The sequence below is a fragment of the Eumetopias jubatus genome, unplaced genomic scaffold (assembly GCF_037043125.1).
Source record: "Eumetopias jubatus isolate StellerSeaLion01/CBP00866 unplaced genomic scaffold, mEumJub1_p1.0 scaffold_8, whole genome shotgun sequence".
NCBI classification, from domain to species: Eukaryota; Metazoa; Chordata; class Mammalia; order Carnivora; family Otariidae; genus Eumetopias; species Eumetopias jubatus.
The window spans coordinates 40133377-40156040 of NW_028274814.1; the positions used below are offsets into that span (position 1 = coordinate 40133377).

The following is a 22664-nucleotide window of genomic DNA, read 5'->3' on the forward strand; positions in this document are numbered from 1 at the left end:
CTCCTCCCCTGATAGGTTGTTTGTAGCAGATTAGAATTTGCCCCCCCGCCCAGTACCTACTGTGTCCCTTTGGCTGTTTTTCCCAGACATTTGTATAGGCACCTCTCCATCTCTGGCAATTCTACATCTGCCCATGAATAAGAGTTAAAGACATGCAGGTAGGGCAGATGAGCATCTTCCAGCCAGACCTCAACTTCTCTCCACACCGCTAGAGCCCAGTGAACTGCATCCTCCTAGAGGTCTGAAGACCACTGCAGAATGCAGCACCCTGCAATCTTAGTCCTGTGCAGAGAGCACGGAAAGGCAACTGGCCAGTAGGGAAAGGGCCCTTGATGGGAGTTTGGGAAAGTTGTGCTCCACTTTCAGCACTGTCTAGTTGTGGGAACTTGGACAAGTCCCTTGCCTACTCTTGGTCTTCAGTTACCCCGTTTACAAAACGAGAGGGCTGGCCATAGGGCTGTCCTGTTACAGACAGACGTTTGCAGGGTTTGAAGTTGAATGTCTCTGGGCGGGGCTGCACTTCCCCGGGAGAAGCATTTCCCACCACTTTTACCACTGAAGGCATCTGAATTTGTGTTCTTTGCTGCTCCCCAATCCTGGCTCTTGGGAAAGGAGCCAACAGCCCCTGGCCTTTTTGGCACCATTATTTAAGAGGCAGAACCCTGCACCGGCTACCAAAGGGAATAGGTAAGTACAGAACAGATCAGGCTAAGTTACCTCACCTTTTGGAGGTCAACCTTGACCCAAGATGCAAACGGTGAAGTAGTCACTGGGTTTCCCAAGGCCCGTGGTCCTCATGGCAGCAAGAAATCTTTCATCCTTTTCTCCCACACTTACTAAGAGGCTGGCCTGGCTTCACAGGACCTGCTCAGAAGGACCCAGCACCACAGAGGGTCCCCACTTGGTTTGGTGCTCTGATGATGCCATCTTGAAATTCTCAATAATTTTGAACTTGGGACCCCACATGTCCATTCTGTACTGGGCCCTGCAAGTTACTGTGGGTTACATTATACCCATTTGGCAACCTTTTATCATGTGTCTACCAGTCTCTCCCTTTAGGGTACTGGTTCCTAAGACAGACTCTGTGATCACCAGAGGAAGAACATTCTGAAAGATTTTTCTTACCCTCGAGGTCCAGCTGAGATGGCATTGAAGCCCATGAGGTCTCCTCTGACGTCCCCAGTGGATGCTCTCCTACTTTCCCACTTTGTCTTTATCTCACGTGGCACCCATCCGTCTCTACAGTTTATCACCAACTCCCTGTCGGAATGAGTCATCTCCACAGTATGCCCTCTGGGCTTTGACTAGCTCCCAACAGATGCTCAGTAAGTGTTTGCTGACTGACTGGAAAGCAAACAGAGCTATCTCCTCGGTACAGAGTACGGGGCACTGCACACAGTGGGTGCTCAATGTTGCTGACTCATCCGTGGAGCAGGCCAGGTAGTTACACCCCATGGCCAGGCCTCTGTGAGTCTACACCGTGAGGCTAGAACCCACGAGCGGGACTGCCCAGTTACAGGGTCTCCTGGTGTGGAGGTGGGAGCAAATTATCCCCTACCCACCCCTGCTGTTCCAAAGTGCCCGCAGGTGCCATTGTATTAAGAACCCCAGACATTTGCAAAGCACTTCAAAGTTGGCAAGCTACTTTCATAGACATTATCCTCAAACCGTCCTGTAAGTCAAGACAAACACTTCAATACCAATGATGTGGTTGTTTTAATATTTTTTTTCTTTTACTGTTCATTGTTCATTTTCTTTTGCTGTTCATCTACGTTCATTGAGGAAAAATAAAAAAACTCAGAGAACACAAAAAGGGAAAGAATACTAGAGATGACACTGTTCATGTTTAGTCCATAGCTTCTCAGATTCACCTAAAAATAGGATAACACTAGCACTGTTTCGCAATCATGTGATTCCCATTTTTCACAGGTGGCTAACCGAGGCCCCGGGGCCCATAGTGATCGAGGGGCAGCGCTGAAGCCTGACTCCAGGGGTCCTCAGAGGCCAGTATCCATATCCTGGAACCCAGCTGTTGTTCCAACTCCAAAGGGGCCGGAGAGATTCATTGCCCCTATTTGATGGCTGTTAGGAAAGGAACCCCAGCAACAAAGTGATGGGGGGAAAAGACACCAAAACTGTCCCACTGCCCCACAGTTCAGCAGGGGTGAGGCTGGGTGGCGCCTGGTGGCCCCAGAGCTCCTACCGCTGCAGAAGTGGACTTTGCCTTGCAGTAAACAGTCCCAGGGATGACCCGCGTCGGCTCTCGGGCAGGGGGCCCGGAGGGAGCAGGTGCCAAGTGGCAGGATGGAGCCCGTATACAACTGACCCCAGACAGCAACTGGATATCTCTTTGGTAGCCTTGACCAGCCCATGTCCTTTGTATTTTTAGAAAGGGAGCGAGGGCACAGTGGTGACCCAGCAACCCCCTCATTGCCCTGGGGCATTGCCCCGGGCTGTCGAAAGGGTCCTTCCAGGCTGGGTCTGGGCCCGCGGCTCAGGGCAGGGATAGCCTGCTTGCCTGCCGGCCTGCCTTTCCTCCCTCCTCCTTCTTTTCTTCTTCCTTCCTTCCCCAGCACACACCACCGGTCAGATACTGTGTCCGGCACCAGAGGAAAGGTTTCCTCAGAGATCCGGCCTTCCAAAGCTAGACAGGAGGCTTACAGAACAACACAGTGGTTAAGAGTTAGAGCTCTAGACTCAGACAGACCTGGGTTCAAATTTGGACTCTGTTCTCTCTAGCTGTGTGACCCCACGCACGTCACCTAGTCCCTCTGAGCCTGCGCTTCTCCCGTAAGGCTTCTACGAGAAGGGAGAAGATGCATAAAAACGCTCAGAAGAGTGACTGGGACACGGTGAGTTCTGAACAGATGCAGCTATTAAGAGAGAGGCTGCGAATCTGGAAAACTTCTGGAGTTTGGGCCGTTTAACACATTCAGCACCCACGGTGGATCTAGTTCTAGAGCATGTCGGGGGGGGCTGGGTGAGAACCGGCCTGGACCCACTGGACATTTTTGCTAAGGGCTTGGCAGAGTTTGGCAGAGGTTCATTCCTTCCACGTCTGTAGACTAGACAATGCTCTGGCTCCTCACAATTGGGGGAGGGGGTCCTCTCGTTCTACAAAGGAGGAAGCTGAGAAACAGGGAGTTTGCAGGACCGGCCCCAGGCCGCAGAGAGAAGAAATGGCAGCCAGGCTCAGTTCCGATCCAAGCTCAAGGCCAACCGTTTCCCCAGCCCCTGGCCCATGGCGTCAGAGCCGTCGCTCAGAGTGGGGTTGGGACGGTGAGAATGCGTGATTTTGCACCTCCCTTCCACATTCAGATCCTGAGGACGGAAGGGAGAGCCGGTGTGAGGCGCCAGGCGGGGTCTGCAGGGTCTGAGGGGCCTGGTGGCAGAGCGGGGCTCCGGGGGCTCGGGCTGCAGCTCTCCCGGCGGGCTGGCAGGCCAGAAGTGAGGCCGCCACCTCTTTGGACTGGGTGACGCCGTCAGGGGGCAGTGACGCAGGGCTGGCGGACCCCTGATGGCAGATTCTACCCTGGCTGCGGTCCCTGGGACTCTGCGCCAGGGACTCCTGTCTATCCTGATCGCATCTGCCTCTGGGGCTGCAGTGAGTGTAACAGCATCATTCCCTGCCAGCAGCCAGTCTCATCTATGCCAGGACCCAGGCACTGCGACCGCAGGGACAGTAGACACACACACACAAGCACACACACACACACACACACGTGTGCGCTAAAGCTGTAGGGAGGACGAAGGGGGTCAGGAGTCGACATGCCCATGTAAGGGGCTCCACAGAAGAGAGAAACCTGGGGAGCACAGCTCACCATGTTTCTGCCTCTCAAACCCCATCTGAATGAATATAGGGGTGACAAGTGCATCATTCGTTCATTCAGCCTGCCGGGCTCTGGGATACAGCAGTGAACAAGACAGAGTCCTCGTTCCCATGAGGCTGATCTGCTGGGGTGGGATTGAAAAGGTCTTTTTATCTCCTGGCTCAACCTCCTCCCCCCCCCGCTTTATACACTTTATTCTCTGCTAAGCCTTGTCATTTTAGGGGATTAGAACAGGGATACGGGGAAGACAGGGATCTCTGCACATGGTAGGGACCGAAAACATGTTTGTTGAACTGAACTGAGTAGGAATCTTGGCAGGCTTTCCCGGCAGGCCTGGGTGGGGTGGGAAATGCACCACCTTCCCTTTTCCCACCTCGCTGTCAGATAGGATCTGCTTCATGAGGTCTCCTCACCTGGACTGTCGCCAGAGATTGTGGGCTCAGCTCTTACTGCTTCTTATTCTAATTACCTGAAATCCCAAGGAAATCATCCTCACCTTTGAGAAGCGTATCATCTAGTGGGGACAGGGGTGCCTGGGTGGCTCAGTCGTTAAGCGCCTGCCTTTGGCTCAGGTCATGATCCCAGGATCCTGGGATGGAGCTGCATGTCAGGCTCCCTCCTCAGTGGGGAGTCTGCTTCTCCCTCTCTCTCCTTCTCCCTCTGCCTCTCCCCCTGCTGTGTGCACTCTCTCTCAAATAAATACAATCTTTTAAAAAATGTATAATCTAGTGAGGACCTTAAAAACTCACACACACCGTCATGTGGAATGTTGATATTTTGCTTTATGATTCATGCCAATGCTTCCAGGGACTATATGGTGTCGTGGGTAAGCACCCAGGCTCCAGAGCCTGCCTGGGTTCAAATCCCAGCTCTAATACTTAACAGCTGGGTGAGCCCGGGCAAAGTTACTGGATCATTCCTAGTCTCGATTTTCTCCTCTGTAAAATAGGTGTTGTTAAAAGCATCCGGTCACAGAAACAATACAAAAGGGTCCAGCACTGAGCTCAGAGGACAGTAAGCACTAACCGTGGCAATTTGGTAGCATGGTGTAGACCAGTGGCCCTCCAGCTTGAGATCGCGGGAGAATCCCTTGAAAACACAGATTGCTGGGTTCTGCCCCCCACTTTCTGATTCAGTAAGTCTGGGCTGGACCCTGAGAATTTGCATTTCTCATAAGTTCCCAGGCGCTGCTGCTGCTTCCCGAGGGACCACCGTGAAAGAACCACCCGTATAGAAGAGAGGGTATCAGTTTAGGATTTTGACACTAGGACCATCCCGTTGTATACAGGGGCTTTGGGTAGATGATCTCGTAGAGCCTTGATGACTTCACCTATAAAACGGGACTGTTACCACACACTTCTGGGTTGGGGGGGGTGTCTGGCCTACAGCATTATCATTATTATTGTTCACACTTTAGCTCAATTTCTTGGCCCTTGAAAGACGAAGAGGCTTGCAGTGAGTGGAGATGGGTGGGGTAAGCCTGGGGAATGCTGTGGAGAGCCCCAAAGTCAACGTGGGGCCTAGAGCAAATGCCAGATGGGTCTGGAAGCCCCAGAGCAAAGTGCTAATTCAGAAAGTACTCTCGTTGAGGGCATTGGGAGAGAGAGCAGAAAAATTCTTTGGAAATTTCTATGTGGCAAAGCCATGATTAACTTTGGACTCTGAGATGACAGTGTTTCCTGAAAGCCCCTGACAAGGTGACCTCTTCCAGGGTAGGTGGAAAATCCTTCCTAAGAAAGAGGAAACAGGTCCCATTGGGGTTCCTATCACAACCCCTATGCCTTCCTGTCCCTCCCTGCACACTCTCTTCCTTTTATATATAGCCCCCTTTTGTTAGAAAGCAGCCCTGTCACCTCCTGAACTCACAGAGGGATCAAAAGCACTTGGGCTCCTGGCCCCTGGCAGGTGGAGCTAACCCAGGGTTCCCAGAGCTATTTCCTGGAGTGGGGGGCCCTGGTGGACAACAGTAGTACTGCAGACCTTCCCGGTTGGGGTACGGGGGCTCTGCCCACGTGGCCGGTGTTCCTGCCCTAAAGCCGGGGTTTGCAGCCTGGGCCAAGGGCTGGAGCTTCTCACCAAGCCTGCACCCAAGGCTTGGAGATTTCTGGGTCAGCTGAGTAGTATTATTATTACCGGAAGAGCATGCAAGACACCCCACCCGAGGTGGTTTAGAGACTGTTGATTTTTAAGAATGATATCCACTGCTCTTGGCACGGGGAAGCCCTCGGTCAGAGCGCCTGCCCCAGATGGAGGCCTCAGGGGTCTGGGCCTTCGCAGGTTTTGGCCTAAATATCTGTGGCAGCTTCCAATCTGAGTCATTCACTCCCTGAGGCTGGATACCAGCCAGGGGGAAAGGGCTATCCCTGATCAGGGGCTTTTCTTTTAAAGGCAGATTCACTGTCCAAACACTACTCCCTTCGCCCAGAAGTCCTCGTGTGTGAAATCTCACCCTCAAACAGCCCTTCTTTTTACCTTTTCAGAAAAAAACTCAGAAAAGAAGTTCAATGTTATCATCCTTTACTGTGCATTGAATGTGGGGCAAGTCACCGAGCTAGGCACTGAGGGGACCCAGGTATACTGAAGATGAAATCCCTACAGTAAAGTAGGTGGCTGGAGGAGCCATCTAGAGAGGTCTAAACAAAGCCTAGGCCAGTACAGAGCAGGGCAGCCTTTGCCCAGGGTCTGGGCAGAGCGTGCCCAGGGACAGGTTCTAGAAGGGAGGGGAGGCTTGGTGGGTGGAGAGGGCTTGGGAAAGAAAGGCCTTTCGTTCTAGAGCTGAGCCAGAGCAGGCCGGGAAGGGTGGGGTGTGTTCAGGGAACAGTGAGTAATCTGGTATGGCCCAGGGCTGCTGAGCATCACTGCGCCTGGCACGGGCCGAGTGAGCGATCATAAGTAAAGGTTAGCTCTCTGCCCTCTCCTGGGGGTGGGAGGAGGAGCAGGGCACCGGGCTAGAGAGACGGGTAGACGGAAGCCAGCTGCGAGGGCCTGCCCCACTGGGTCCCAGCAGAGACCCCAGAGACCCAGCATAGGTGGGCTTGTCTGAGAATTTCCCTCCCTGACAGATGGGGCAGCTCGAAGGTGAGGCTCCCTGAGGTGAGGACAGAGGTGGCGGAGTGGGCAGAGAGGGGCATTTCAAAGACCCTAGAGGTGGCTGGGAAGACGAGTGATGCCTTCCTTCGAAATCTGGGCTGGGACAGGCCCTGAGTCACAACATATTTAAAACGCCTCTAGGCCCACAGGTGCAAGTATCATCCTGAGTGGGAGAGACTGCTCTCTCATCTCTCTGAATACTTTACAGTTTTCAAAGCCCACTCACCCACTTTATCTCATTGATCTTTTTAACAGCAGCTTTGTGCCAAACAGGGCAGACATTACTCCCATTCCACAGATGGAGAAGCTTCTACTTTGTTTTAACCATTGGCCTTGTTACAGTGAATATTTGTTTTTGTCTCAAATTTATTATTATTATTATTATTTTAAAGATTTTATTTATTTATTTGACAGAGAGAGACACAGCGAGAGAGGGAACACAAGCAGGGGGAGTGGGAGAGGGAGAAGCAGGCCTCCCACTGAGCAGGGAGCCCGATGCGGGGCTCGATCCCAGGACCCCGGGATCATGACCTGAGCCGAAGGCAGACGCTTAACAACTGAGCCACCCAGGCACCCCTCAAATTTGTTATTATTTGTTAGATAGTTCAAACATTTAAATGGTTTAAAATTCAAAAGGTATGGATACAAGTCTCTCTCTTAACCCTACCTTCTTCCCCCTTGCCTGGGTCACCTCTTGCCAGTTTGAACCCAAGCCTTTTTCTTCCCCCTTGCCTGGGTCACCTCTTGCCAGTTTGAACCCAAGCCTTTTGACCTTGAGGCTAGTACTCTTTCTGCCACATGGTACAGAGGCTCATGGACACTGCAGGCTCAGGAAAGCCTAAAGGCAAGTTTCACTTGCTAAGGGTGTTTTACCTCCTCTTAGCAAGGGTGCATATGTATCCTTGGGGACAAATTGTCTTCTTTCCTCTTAATCCACATCTTATAATTTTCCAGTCTAAACTCCTTGGGAAGCAGGAGGATGCCTTCAACTTCCGGGAGGTGGAGGAGTGGGGATTAACATTATAGGGTCTGGCACATAGAAAACTGGGATATGAACTGTGCCATGTGAACTTGCGCAAGTTGCTTGGACTCTCTGAGCGTCCAGTTTTTCAACTACAAAGATCATGCCCTCACCAATTTCCCAGGGTTCTTGTGAGGACTCAGTAAGATGACTCATGTCCCACGTTCAACCCTGTGCCAGGCGCGAGGTATGCACTCTGTCAGTGGGAACAGGGAACTGAGTTTGTGCACAGTATGACAAACCCTAGGCACCCTTTCAAACTTAATTCTGACAGAGGACTAGGGATCTCGGGAACCTAATTAAAGGCACATTGACATAGTAGGCCACCGCAATCCAAACATTTGAGCAAATCATTCTTCCTGGGCTGGGATCCACCCTTTCCCAAACCAGCCTTCCGAAGTTCTGGCTCATCCCCATCTGCTTTTCAGGAGAAGACTGGCCTTTCTGGATAGTCAGTCATTTTGAGACCAACAGAAGGGCCAATGGGCAAGGGCTCCTCTGGGCCTCTTTTGTCTGCAGCCTTGAGTACGAGCGGGTACACAGGAAGATGATACACACATATGGCTTTTCTCAGGGCTGACAGTAATGACTCACTGGAGGGTCACCAATGCCCTTGAGTTGCCTGGGGCAACGTGACTCACTGGATCTGCCTCTGGGCCTTGCTCCACAGCTGCCTGCCTCTGCCTCTCGCAGAACGTCCTCACGCCTGAGACTCTCAGACAGGGGGCTTCCCCACTCCTACATCACTCTGTGTTCAGAGGGACCCAAGGAATCACGTATTCTCACCCTCCACATCTCACAGAGGAGAAAAGCGGCCCCGTGGTGGCGATCGGCTTGCTCATACTGCCAGCTTGTAGCAGACCCAAGATTTGAACCTGGGGCCCGGGTGCCCTCTGTGATACCCCCCTGGCTGCCACAAGGCCCTGCCTCTTGGCCTGCTCCTTCCCCGCAGGGCACTCCCTGCCGGACTCAGGCTCCCGGTCCTGAACACACCATGGCTTTGTGGTGGGACCGTTACTTACCCCTTTGAAATCTTGTTTCTATGAAAGGACAGAATGATCTCTTGGAGCCTGTGGTTCCCACTGACCATGATGTCAATTAACAATGTAAAAATGCGTTTACTTTTCTGTTAAAAGAGGCATCCCTTTCCCATCCAACTCCAGTTTTGTAAAGCAACAAAAGTATAGGTCATCAAGGATGAAGGGACACAGAATTGTCTGGCAGAACGATGGCGCAATCGGTGACTTCCAGGGATGGGATCCACACCAGCCTAGGGAGCTGCAACCTGGCAAGACAAGCAGGGTGACAGGGCAGTCTGAGTTGCGACAAGGAAGAGAGAAGAAATGATTGTGCTGGGGCAGGCCCAGGAGGCGGGCAAACCAGGAAATCTATGGAGTGGATCTGGGCTGTCCCCCAAGCCCCGCCATTCCATCCCACCCCAGTCAGCAAACCCATGCCCTCTCGGTGTCCAGAACCCCATGGTGCTCCAGCATGGGACTCTGGATCCACCCCCATCTGCCCCCACGCCCACCCCTGCTCCAACTTCCTACCAACCCCAATTCTCCTGGTGTTCAGGTGTCATCGGCTGGCCGGATTTTGACGTGTCGCCTTTTCCACAGGTATCCTCATTTTAAACAGGGACTCTGGCATCTCTGGTCCCGCCTGTCCTCAAGTACAGGCGGAGGGGTTGAATGGGGTGGGATGGAATAAGACAGAAGATTCTGAGAGGGTCATTGAAAGACAGATCCCAGCCTGAAGGAAAACATAAGAGCTTGGAGTTCTCTTTCCTCTGGAGAGAAACAAAGACGGAATGAGTTCCGTCTCCCCATAGCCTCCCCCGGCTCCAGAGAAGGGATTTTCCTCTTCTGCCATAGATGTGGAAACTGAGGCCCAAAGTGCCAAGTGCGGAGGCAGAACCAGGCTCAAAGGCTGAGAGTGCTAACCCCCAGGCCCTGCTCTGAGGAGCCAGATGAAAGGGACCAGGAGCTGGGGCGAGGGCGTGTGGGTTGGAGGGAGGGGAGGCTCGGACAGACCGGCCTTGCAGGCTGCAGCAAGGGGCCAGGGGCCGCCCTGGCCAAGGCCAGAGGAGGGAACAGGCAAGAGCCAGGGATTCCCAAGTCCCAAGAAATGTAAATGACTCACGCTGGGTGGCTCTGCAGGCCGGCCCAGCCCACATTCCCGGGCCTTTGTTCCCAGCCAGCCTGGGCCCGGCCTTAAAGGGCCAGCTCCTAGGGCACCAGGCAGGCCACCCGGCGCCACCCCCACCCTCCTCTTTAATCCTGACCCTTCGCGGGGTTGCTCCTGGATGCTCCTGGACTCCGGGCTGTGGGTAAAAAGGGTGCCAACCCGCAGGATTTAGGGATTTAGGGGTTCATCCAGTTGAATCCTCAAGCTGTAAGGGAGGGCCGTCAGGTCATTTCATCCATTCCTCTGCCTCTGCCCCTAAACTGGCCAAGAAGGATTAAGAAAATCCTTGCCCTGCTTTTAAAAGATGTTACCACGAGGGGACCCTTTTCAAAGCAACTTCTTCCTGAGTCTCAAAGCATCTCCCCTCTAACACCAGCCCCCAGGCTGCAGTGTGGGCTAGAGGCCCCTCTCCCCCCGGGGGGGGGGGTAGGGGGAAGCGGGCAGGGGGTGTCCCTGTTATCGCCCCACCCCACCCCACCCCACCCCGGGCCCTGTCAGTATTGGTTTTTCCTTGAGCTCTCGACGCATGTGTTTGCTGGGCTTGGGGTTGGCCTAGCCAGACTGGCGAACCCGGCTCCCCGTGCCTGGCCTCCGAGGGGTCCGGTTCCGGGCCAGTCCGGTCTTGCCCGCGGATTCCTCAGAGGGAAACACCGTCCCGGTGCCAGCACCTCCGGGCTGCCCCCAGGAACTTCTTTGGACCTCGTACGCCACCATGTGGACACTCTGGGGATCGGGAGCCCTCTGCGGCTTGGAGGGGGCACCCTGCAGCTGTGCCCACTGCCACCCAACCAGACACTGAAAAAGCATCCTTAGCTAGAAAGTAGCACCGAATTAGCACAAATCAAAATAAGAGCAGGCCCTAGGTTAGAGAGGAAAAGACAGGCTTGCACCCTCTTCTGCTCACTGTGATTCATACATCCTCTATGAAACAAGGGCTTTCTTAGAGCCATTTAACAACAGAAGCCTAGCAGCTCTGTTAAAACTTAGAGCAGCATTTTTTGTTAAAACTTGGGAAGATCTTTGTGTCCCCAAGTAAACCACCCCCTCTATCCCCCAGCCCCTCACACACTTTTTGGGCAATGCTCAGAACACAACACTAGAGCCTTGGGTTTCAGGTTTGGTCCACTGTTCATAGGCAGATTTTAAAAGAAGGGGTCTCCTTTGATGCTTATGCAGTAATTTCAAAGTTTCTCAGATCTTGAACTGAGAGCCGGCTTTGGAGGGAGCAGAAAGTGCCATGCCTGTAGCTACTGGGCAAAGTGGGGGGCGGGATAAGGAGAGGAGGGGTGGGTATGGCCGACAGGAAAATCCATGGGCTGGGAAGTCTGCTCACAGTCGTCCCCCACTCAGAAGCACTTTGAACCGTGGTGAAGCCTGGGGGCTGCTCCACAGACTCTATCACTTAATAAGTGTCCCTTGTACCCAGGACAAACCTGTACCAAATGGGCTAGAACCACAGGCTGTGGTTTTGGGGCCTTTGTCGGGCACCGGCATTCGCATCCCTGGCCCTAATCAACCAGGCCAGCGGGCTCCAGATAAACCCAGCATCCAGAAGGAGCTTCCAGAACCCTCTGGGACTGCCCCATCCACTCAACCATCCATCCATCCATCCACCCCCCCACCCCACCCCCACCCCCGCCACTCAATAGATAACCTCTGTGGTCATCTGCGGGGTCAGTTTCCCTACCTCCAGGCTGTGACATCTTTCAAAACTCCCCCTTCCTCTCCTTTCTCGCTTGCTCGGGTTCAGTCCCTTGTCATCCCAACCCCAAATCAGACCATAATCTTTCAACGGGTCTCCCTGCTTCTGGGCCCTCCTGGGCCAATCCATCCTGAGTACCACTCCTAAATTAATCTTCCGACAACATACCCAAGTTCTCTTGAGTGACTGCAGATTGCCTGCAGCATCTGGTCTAAATTTCTGCACCCAACCCAGAGGCCCACTCCATGTGTTCTGTATCGTCACTCCATCTTTCAGAGTTGGTGACTGCTTGAGAATACGAGCTTTGTTTTATTTTTCAAAATCAAATCAAATGTAAATTACATGTCAATAAATCCTAGCCAAATAATAATTAAAAAAAAAACAAATTAAATGAGGTGCTTTTCACTAGTACACATTGCTGTATGCATCCATACACGCATCCAGACATGCATTGTGATGAGCACGGCTGTGGTCTCAGTGCCCTTGGCCACGGGGTTGAGTGGGATCCAAACACAGCTCCTGACCCATTTGCTAAGCCATGCACCCCGCCTTGGGGCCTCATCATTTTGGGAGAAGAGATGCCTTTCCCATTCCACCCAAGCCTCGAAGCTCCTCCTATTGTCTTTGAGATGCTTTCCTCACAGAGGAAAATTGACAGGCCTGAGGCCAGGCCTGGCTCAGGCAAAATAGAGAATGAAATGAGGGTGGTACCTCTTATAAGCAGCTGAGAACTCCTCCCCACCGCCCCCTACCCTTCTTCAGATAGATGTGGGAGACTGTAGGGAAACATAAATGACAACATACCATCGTTTCAAAGTTCAAAGGTCCGTAAGGGCTTTCTAGTCCAACTCTTTTCTTTCGGGCCATAAAACTGAGGAGGGTGTTACTTGCCCTCAGTTCCTCACCCGGTTAAGGGAAAGCTCGAAAAGCTCTCTCCTCTTTCCAGTCTCGACTGCTTCCCTTCAGGAGCCTCCTAGGTCAGCCTGCGCTTTCTCTATTACAGCCTGGGAACCCCAGCTCCGGGAGGAGCCAGCCCATCAACCTGAACCACTATGCCACTAAGAAAAGCGTGGCAGAGAGCATGCTGGATGTGGCCCTCTTCATGTCCAACGCCACGCGTCTGAAAGCAGTGCTGGAGCAGGGACCATCCTCCCATTACTACACCACCCTCGTCACCCTCATCAGCATCTCTCTGCTCCTGCAGGTGGTCATCGGAATCCTCCTCGTGGTCATCGGTGAGGACCCTAGGCCCGGAGTGGGCCTCAGTGGCCCCTGGTGGAAAGAAAAGCCCCGACTGCTTCCCTGAGCCCCAACCCCCTGCTTTTGCCCATGCCAACTTCTCAACCGTCTGCTAACCTGGTGGTAGCCCTCCGCACCTACAAATGCCCAGCTAACAACAACTACATAGTGAGAGCAGGCTCCCTGTCCTACCTCCTGGTCTCCCACATAGTGGTCCCTCCACGATACCTGCTGAATGACTCTCTTCACTTACTTGTAGCAGAGGTCCTTATGGCCTTTTGTGTGAGCATGTATCCCCACTCTTAAGACCTGGTATAAATGCCCAAATCCCGATTTCTTGATGTACAGTGTGGATGCCGGCACACTGGTCAGTGAGGGAGAAGGCTCAGCCCGATGCCTACCACCTCCCTTGCCTTCTGCCACACGGGGCTCCGAGGTGCACGAGGGAGGTTTTGGGCTGTGGCCCCGCGCTGAGCCTTCACCCCCCTCCCCCACTCGTCCACAGCACGGCTGAACCTCAATGAGGTGAGAAAGCAGTGGCAGCTGAACCAGCTCAACAATGCTGCCACCACCCTGGTCCTCATCACGGTCGTCATCAACGTCTTCATTACAGCCTTCGGGGCACACAAGACGGGCTTCCTGGCTGCCAGGACCTCAAGGAATCCTCTCTGAACACAGCCTGGGACCCAGGTGAGGGAGGAAGGGAGGCCCCCGGGGCCAAAGGCTCCAAGGGACCCTTCTCCCAGCTCTGGGGGTTTGGGGTAGGAGCAAGATCTTTGCAAGTAACAGGGACAAGACAGATCTGAGGCAAGGAGGGGGTCTGAGAGAAGAGCTTGGATCCGGGCCCGGGAAGGCCCCTCCTGCTGCTAACGGGAGACTCTTCCTCAGCAGTCAGGCTGGGGTTCTATAGCTTGGGATGGGTGGGAGGCAGTGTGGTTAGTGCTTGGCTCTGCCCCTCTGGCAAAAGGAAAGATGCAATATGGGATACCTCCCTGGCACTGCCCAGCAGTCCTTGCTACTCACACTGCAGTCCATGGACCAGCAGCAACACCAACTGGAAGGTTGCAGGAAACATGGGCTCTCCAGCCCCACTTCAGATCTCCTGAATGGGGACCTGCATTTGAAAAAGGTTGCTAGGGGAACTGTGTGCACAGTAAAAGTCTGAGGACCGCTGGTCTGGCCTGCCCTCCTCACCGTCTCTTCTCTGCTTCCCCTACAGGTCCCAGGTCTGGAACAGCTTCCGCCTCTTTCCTCCCCGCTCTGCTAGGCTGATGGACACTTTCCACAGCCCCTGGGAGAGCTCCGAGAAGGGCAAAGGAGATGCCCTTGCTCCCTACCCAGAGCATCTGAATGAAGACGTGCAATTTTACTAGTCTAAATGAATCCCATCTTGGTCTGGAGTCCTGAGCTCAGACTGGGGTACTGCCAACCTTGCTTTCTGGTAGCATCTCCCGCACCTTAAGGCATGTCTACCTAAGGCCAAGCCTGCCCAGCTTCAGAACTTCTTAATCCACCTCATTCCTTCCCTCTGACCTATCCATTCCCTCGGCTCCAGGCCTCAGTTTTCCCTTTTTGTAAAATGGAATGATCTCTATCTATAAAGTTTTCTGCAAATCCACTATGAGTCAATATTTATGCATCCAGGCTGCACTCTGGATGCCCTCTCCAGCTGTGTTCTGGAAAAGGCTTGACTGCCTCTCCTCTAGGTCCTGCTCTGAGTCAACTTTCTTGGCTCCATATGCCTTGAGCTAATTACCATCTGCTACATCAATGGCAGATTAGTCAATTCTGGATTGATCCATGTATATGCACAATCCTTTTTGAGAACCTGTCATAAACCTATCCTAGCTTTCAAATTAGCACCTTCCCTTAGGCATGTGTAAGGCATACAAACTCATTTTGATCTTTGCCTTGGCCAAATAGAACGAGGAAGATAAATTTGTACCTGTAAAGCATCAACCGGGCATCCCTAGCTCTAACAGAAATGATTTTTAGATTGTCTGCTACTTTACCACTGCTCCCCAAACTATCCTGGCCCTGCGTCTAGCTTTCTTCCCCCAGCGCTTCCATCAACCCTTCTCTACTGGAACCACCAATCTGCACTAACCTGCTGAGCAGAAAATGTCCGTCTGCTCTCAGACGGTGAACTCCTTAGGTAGCTCCCCACAGGGCAGGCACCAAATGAATGGTAAATGGTGGAGGGTGGTGTGGGAGGGTCCTTGGCACATCCATCAGAGGCCTGACAACTGAGGGACAGAGATGCGAAACCTAGGTCCTCAGCCCACCCCTCTCCCATCTTTATGGGAGATGAGGAAAACACATGAGCCACTTTGTTTTCTAAGAAGATGCTGTATTTAATGATTTCCCTCCCCCCCCCCCGACACATTTCCCTACAGGGTAGGGTCCATACTAGGCACTCCCCCTTAAGGCAGATGGTGTGGAAGTTTAACAAACGAAGGCAGGCACTGGCCAGGGTCAGAGGAGCCATGAGCAGGGCAGGGTAGGCTGGGTTGGCTCCTGTCATTAAGAGGATAGAGGTGGCAGAGCTGTTTGGATTGGCTTGGGCCTACCAGTACCACGGCCAAGGGTGACAGTGGCCCCAGAAAGCAAGCCAGCACCCCAGCCAGCCAACTGTAGCTCTCACCTATTCCCTACAGCCCTTTCCCAAAGGTGGTAGGCCTGAGCAAGGGCCCAAGGGGCAGGTATGGAATCCAGAAGCCACAGCCCATTAACTGGAAAGTCTTTGCCCTTCCTGATTTCTTAAGAGTGGAGCAAGGGTTCTCTTCAACCCCCAGAAGGTTCTCAATGGGCTCCATTCTCCTAAATGCCAAGCGTGTGCTCTTGGCGTATGCAGGGCCCACTGGGTAGACGCTGAAGCTCCAAATGCTGTGACTTGGACTCTATCACAGCATGGAGACTGGGCTCAGGGGACTGGCCTCCCAGGCCCTGCCGCACCCCCGTGAGTGCTTCCTCACAGCGGGGAGCCCCGTGCTCCCCTCCTTCGCTGGATGCTGGAGCGCCAGAGCCAACGTCCAATGCACCATTGGTCAATTCAGCAGCGGCAGCGTAAAGATCCCCAGCCCCAAAGGCACCTGGGGATTTTTAGTGCAAGATTAAGTGCGCGATCATCAGGTGTCAGGGAGGGTGGCCAGAGACTACAAGGGCAAGGGCTATCTTCCCTGAAATGGCTCCACTTTCCAGTTCCTCCTGGACCCACTCCCCTCCAATTGGGGAAGAAATCTCAGGGTGATGCCCTTACCTACCCAAACCCACGGCCCTGCCCCTTCCCACCCTGTTCCTTATTCCTCTGTCTTGTCTACACCCCTTCCTCTTCCGGGCAGGATGGGGCTGGGGATCTCCCTGCAGGAGGCCAAGTCTGTGGGACAGCGGGGCTGTGAGGCCTTAAGTTTCCACTTCCCTTTCCTCCCTTCCTGCTGGATGGCAACCGCTGTTCCCGTCTAAGCCCAAGGCTTTCTTACATCTCCATCCTCTTTCCTCTCTGCTTCATGTTCTCCCCCAAGGCTTTAGCCTACAGGTGGGCCGGGCCGGGGGCTTGCCCTCCCTCCTCCTCCACCATGCCCGTCCTGCACCGCCTCTACGCCAGTCACTGGGGGATGACGAGCCCACTGCCCGCCAGCTGTTGCCCAACCCCGCGGGGGCACTGTGAAGATGACGCCAGTCTGTACTTCCGGTCAGGCTGGAGTTAGCACCGCCGGCTGTTCAGTGGCTCCCTGGGAGAGATACACGTGTCTCTGGAAGGCACGGGCTGGGAATAAAGCTGAGAACGGATCCATGCGGTGCCAGCTCCTCTGGTTATAAATCAGCTGCCGGGTCAAGGACCGAGGGACACGTAGCACTACACAGGAGCAGGTCTGAGGTACGTAGATGGGGACATGCCCTAACTGCATGACTCCATTCTCATCCTCATGACTCTCACAGTCAAGGCTGGGTCTGGACTGGTACAGTTTTGGTTTTCTGTTAGAAAAATAAAAACCCCAATAAAATATGTCCAAGAGAAGGGTTTCCAGGTCGTGGTCACTACTCCCCGGGAGGAGCTGGAGGGGATGCTGAATGCACCTCACAGATAGGTCGGGAGCATGCAAACAGGTCTTTCCTTCCTTGACATAACTGTGCCACCTTTGCCAGGAGCCGGTCCATCTCTGTCAACTGAGTGAACGGCCCCTCCCGGTCGTCCCTCTCCCAAGGTCCTCCCTTCAGCGGCCCCCAGAGTAGAGAGAGGGGACTTGGCAGCCGTCTGTGTGAGGCGACAGCTCTGGGTGGAGTGATGCCGTTCGCTTTGAGGCCTCTCGGGGCCCAGCCATGGCTTCTCCCCGCCACCGCCTGCTCCTCCTCAGCGGCGAGCAGGGGCACTGGGAAGCCAGTGCAAGTCAGGGAGCGGGAAGCGGTCAGTCCAGCGGGCCGCCCCTCGGGATCACGGCATCTTCATCTGACGGCGGTTCCACATGCCTCGCTTGGAATGGAAGTGATGGAAGAAATTCCTGAGGGAGAGCCGTTCCACTTCCAGGCCTGCTTGGAGGATCCTGCATGGGGGAGGGGTAGGGTAAGTAACAGAAGCATAAGAGGCAACTGGGGACCCCACCTCCCACGTCTACGTCACCCCCCGTCTTCCTCTGTTTACCCCCATGGAGCACGGGAGGAGGCCACGGCGCACGGAACGTGGGCTTCGGAGCCAGCCAGCCTGGGTTTGAATCCCAGCCCTATACCGTGTAACGCATGTCACCTTTCAGAGCCTCAGTCGGCCAGTCTTTAGAGAGAGGAGAACGATACGCAGTTGACCCTGGTCCTTTCTTCCTTCGATGTCTTTCTCCCTTTCTCTCTTCTGCCCCGTCCCCTTCAACCCCAATCTCAAGTTATCGCCCTCTTTCCCTCCCCTTCTCTTGGCAACAAATTTCTTTCTTCTGTAACTTTTACTTATTAAAAAAGCTCTAACCCCAAATGTGGGGCTCGAACTCACGACCCCGAGATCAAGAGCTGCATGCTCTCTCAACTGAGCCAGCCAGGAGCCCCTCGTGGCAGCAAATTTCTTTTTTAAAAAAAGTAAATTTCTTGGGGCGCTGGGTGGCTCAGTTGGTTAAGCGACTGCCTTCGGCTCAGGTCATGATCCTGGAGTCCTAGGATCGAGTCCCACATCGGGCTCCCTGCTCGGCAGGGAGTCTGCTTCTCCCTCTGACCCTCTTCCCTCTCGTGCTCTCTATCTCTCATTCTCTCTCTCTCAAATAAATAAATAAAATCTTTAAAAAAAAAAAAAGTAAATTTCTTGAAAGAGGAATCTTGTACCAACAGCTCCGGCTCCCTCACCACCCTCCCTCACCACCACCACCTCCCGGCCTGCCCACTCCTGCCTCAACACCCTCATCCACTGCTTGCCAAGTCTGTGGCCTGTCCTGGGTTCTCCTCTCTCCTTCTTCCCAGGGACTATTTCCTGCTCCTTGAAACTCCCTTCTCCTGGGCTTCCAGGGCCCCAGGACCTCCTGGATATCTTATTGCTCTTTAATGACCCCCACACTGTCTCTTTTGCTGGCCCCCAAGTCTTTCCTGACCCTTTATCTGTCTCTCTTGTCCATGCCCCAGCCTCAGCTTCCCTGCCAGGCAGCGGTGCAGGGGTGGAAGGCTCTGATCTGGGAGAACGCAGCCGTATATCGTATTCTCCATGGCACCGGGCTTGCGCTGAGAGCATCAGCACTTACATGCGTACAGTCACTGGCTTTTGCTTTACCCTGACAGCCCACCATGCACTCTGCTCTCCAGGCCAACCCTGTGACATAGGCGGAGGCAAGATCATCCCCCTTCTAATAAACGCACAAACTGCATTTCAGCCAGGCAAGTAATATGACCCCCCTGTGAGTGGCAGGGCTTCCTCTGAGTCCAGTGGTCAGCAATCTGCTGCCCCGCGGGCCCGGCCTCGGCTGGTCTAGCCCTGCTCTCACTCCGTCGCCCCTCTCAGACGCCCTCCTCCCCGAGTCACCTGTCCAGCAGCTCCCAGTCTTCCCCGCCCCAGCGGTCTCGGAACTCCTTGGTGTTCATGCCGCCGATTCTGTCCAGGTCCGACTTGTAGATGCCGAGCAGTCCAAACCCATTCACCTCCCAGTAGCCTGTGGCCAGACAAGAAGCCCCCATGAGATGAGCCAGGGGCCAGGAGGAAGCAACGAAGGCTGCTAGGCTGCATTCCCAGAGCCTTCTCTGAAAGACAGGGGACGGGGTGCCTGATGCTGAAAACTGTCTCATGTGAACAAGTCCCTGCCTGTTCTGGGTGGAAGCCCCCCCCCCCCCCGCACTCAGGTCAGGGTCTGATGGAAGCTGCGATCCTACCAGGAGGGGACTACAGGCCCTACAACAGGATCTCACAACGGCAGCCACTGGGGACACAGCTGAGCATGCTTTCTGTGTCTGCTTCCCTCTCCAGAGGCAGAGGGCCTGTCTTTCCATTTTTCTATCTGCACAGGGCACAGAATCTGGCACACAGTAAATATGACTGAATGAAGAGAAGGTGGGGAGGAAATGTTCACCGTTGCTGCTGCCGTGGCTGTGAGCACAGCCCTTGGGCACCTCTCTGGTGGGCTGTCTGGGTGGGCAGAAGGAGCAGGGGGAAGAGGGAGGCTGCCACGGTAGACACGGCTGCTTCCAGCTCTGGGGTGAAGAACCAAGGCCAGAGAGGGCTTTCCTACCCGCCCTAGCCCAAGGCAGGGCTCACCCTCAGGCCACTGGGGGGTGGCCCCGCAATGCAGCCTCATCACCACGGGGGCAAAGGCCATCTTGCCCTCCACACAGTGCTTCCGGATGCTATCGATGACTCCAGCTGGGAAGTGGATGTGGAGGTCACAGAGGAAGATGATGCTGTGCGGGTCCTGAGGACACATCAAGGAGGGTCAGCAGACCCCACAGATCAGGGTCAGGCCACTCCCAAGGACAATCCTCAGGCTCCTTCCCACTCACGTGATGGACAAACTTCCACAAAACAAACTGCTGGGCAGATTTCCACAGTACTGGGCACCAGAGCGCAGTAGTCAGAGTCAGAGAATGAATTCTGACCCCTCTCCTTCACCCTTTATGGATGGCAAGGCCTCTGGACAAATGCTCCATGGTCATTTGCTCAGCCCCACCCTGGCATCCATCCTGCAGCAGAGAGGACCTCCATGTCCTCATTCCTTCCTCCCTGAGGAGCCGGCCACCTCACACATCCCAGATGTCTCCACCTCTTAACCAGTCTGTAACCGTGGCTCCCAAGCCTCTCCCAGGCTATTACCTTCACCAGGTCTATGCCAGCCTGAAGCCCAGCCGAGCGCTCGAAGTTTCCACTCAGTTTCACATACTGGTAGCTGCAGGGAGAGGAGAGGAGAGGGGGCAGAATATGAGGGCTCGGCAGCAGTGGTCCTGGAGGATGCCGGCGGGCCCAGAGGAAGGTGATGTGTGCTCCTAGGATGTGTGCAGGTGAGTCGTCTGGAGAAAGCCAGACAGCGGGACTCAGGAAAGCCAGGTGGGACTTCGGGCTCTGCCCAGCACCCAGCAGTCCCAGGACTCTAGAAAGCGGGTGGCTCTGGCCACGCTCTGGCCGGGGAGCCTCCTCACCTCCGCAGCTTGGACCTCTTTAAGGCCATCTCGATGTCCATGTCCTCACTGCTGTAGTCAGTGATGATGATATTGAAGTGTGGGTCGCCGGTGGCCCGGAATAGCTTTTCCATGTCCCTGATGAACTGCTGCACCCAGCGCGCCTGGTTCTTTACTACCGCAGTGGGCAACGGGAAGAAAGAAGCGGTAACACTGAAAAAGGCAGCCCCACTACCAGCTCCCACACGAGTTGGGGCCCCAGCAGACCTCTGCCGCTGCGGACCCACCAGCAATGCAGCGGGGGGGGGGGGGGGAGGGTGCGGCCAAAGGCAGAGGGACAGCTGACCCGTGAAAGGGGCCTCTGCACCCTGGCACCCACAGAGCCTCCGGGCAGTGCCTCATGGGAAGGTCTGGGACCGGGGCTCGTCCTCAGTTCTCTCGGAGTGACCGGACTGTGCTCTCACACTCAAACCCCATTATCTGCCCCTCCTACTAGCACTCTTGCTCTCCTGTCCCAGCCCATGGTTACACACATCTGCTCCATGCTCCTCCTTCCCACTACAGAAACCAGCTAAGCCACTCTATGTCTCGTTCCCCAGAGCAGTTGCAAACCCCGGTACGATGATGGCCCCCCACCCTGAAACCTGGCGCAACAGGGAGCACATGGCCTTCGAGTTGGCATCTCTGCCAACCGCAACGCTCAGCCATGTGACCTCGGGTCCTCGACTGTTGAGTGGCCTCTCCCACGGGTTCTCGTGAGATCACATCAGTGAGCAGTGACCTGGGTGCTGCTGGATCCCCACTCTGCTAATAATGGCCGGGCTCAGCTTGAGGCTCACCAGGCACAACGAAGTGGACCACGGCTCGGTGATTCCAGGAGAAGCCCTGGGGCCAACACAGTTTGGGCTCTGGGGCCCGGACATTCAAGACATGTCTCCGACGGTTGTGTGAGCCCCAAACCAGGCCCTGCAGGTTCCGGGCCTCGACCTCTTCCCCACCAGCTGGATCGATGCCCTGCCAGCCTCGTGTAGACACATACTCGGAGAGCCGCACTGGGCGCTGGCCTTGTTCCAGCAGCTCAAGCTCCAGGAGGTAGCGACCTCCACGTAGCTGGTCCTGGCGCTTCTCCACATTCACAATGCGCTGTAGCTGGTACTTCCTGTGGCAGAAAGGGTGGGCAGCTTGAGTAACTCCTTCCCCCACTGTGGGGGGTAACATGATACGTAGAAGCCTGTGAGGTCAGAGGTCAGGAGACCCTGATTTTTGTCCTAGTGTTGCCATTGGCTAAGATGCTGACAGCAGGGGCCCCTGGCTGGCTCAGTCAGTAGAGCACGTGACTCTTGATCTCAGGGTTGTGCCCCACGTTGGGTGCAGAGCTGGAAGGGAGGGAGGGAGGGAGGGAGGAAAGAAGGAAGATGCTTCCACCAGATGTTTAATCTCTAGTGTTCACTGCCTCCATCTTTAAAAATGTACCTACTGACCTGCTCTAAAGTCTGTTATAGCTCTAAGATCCTAAGTATATGAGGTGAACGTGTTTCCTTCAGAAACTGACCCTCATTAATAAAATATTCTACTCCCTCACAGTCCATAACACACAATGGGTTATTAGAGAAATTGGTTAGATTGGTTAGAACTCAGTATCATGGAATATTATACAGCAGTACAAAGGAATGAAGCACTCAATACATTCTACAACATGGCGAAGCCTTGAAAATGCTTTGCTAAGTAAAAGAAGCCAGAGACAAAAGGCCACATACTACATTTACACGAAATGTAACTCCATTTGCATGAAATGATTATTATAGGTCAATCTATAGTGGGAGAAAGTCAAGCAGTGGTTGCTAGGGACCTAGAGAAGGAAGAAATGGAAGTAATACTAACAGGTATGGGGGTCCTTTTAAAAGTGATGAAAACGTTCTGGAATCAGATGATGGTTGCACAACATTATGAGTATGCCTAAAACCACCAAATTGTACACTCTAAAACCATACACTCTAAAATGGTACATTGAATGTTATGTGAATTGTAT

At 54.1% G+C, this 22664-nt stretch overlaps 2 protein-coding genes across 2 annotated transcripts in view; one reads left to right on the top strand and one right to left on the bottom strand.

The window, feature by feature from the left end:
* NINJ2 (ninjurin 2) overlaps positions 1 to 14687 on the top strand; it is a 35127-nt gene extending 20440 nt beyond the window's left edge. Inside the window, exons 2-4 of the mRNA XM_028120963.1 lie at positions 12834 to 13065; positions 13575 to 13759; positions 14289 to 14687. Of these exons, the coding sequence (XP_027976764.1) occupies positions 12834 to 13065; positions 13575 to 13741 (399 nt within the window). The 3' untranslated portion in view covers positions 13742 to 13759; positions 14289 to 14687. The remainder of the gene's footprint in view (positions 1 to 12833; positions 13066 to 13574; positions 13760 to 14288) is intronic.
* A 2814-nt stretch (positions 14688 to 17501) lies between these two features.
* B4GALNT3 (beta-1,4-N-acetyl-galactosaminyltransferase 3) overlaps positions 17502 to 22664 on the bottom strand; it is a 93941-nt gene continuing 88778 nt past the window's right edge. Inside the window, exons 15-20 of the mRNA XM_028121174.1 lie at positions 21475 to 21794; positions 20657 to 20810; positions 20334 to 20406; positions 19782 to 19935; positions 19056 to 19182; positions 17502 to 17610 (exon numbers count right to left, since the gene is read on the bottom strand). Coding sequence (XP_027976975.1) covers positions 17502 to 17610; positions 19056 to 19182; positions 19782 to 19935; positions 20334 to 20406; positions 20657 to 20810; positions 21475 to 21794 — 937 coding nt within the window. The remainder of the gene's footprint in view (positions 17611 to 19055; positions 19183 to 19781; positions 19936 to 20333; positions 20407 to 20656; positions 20811 to 21474; positions 21795 to 22664) is intronic.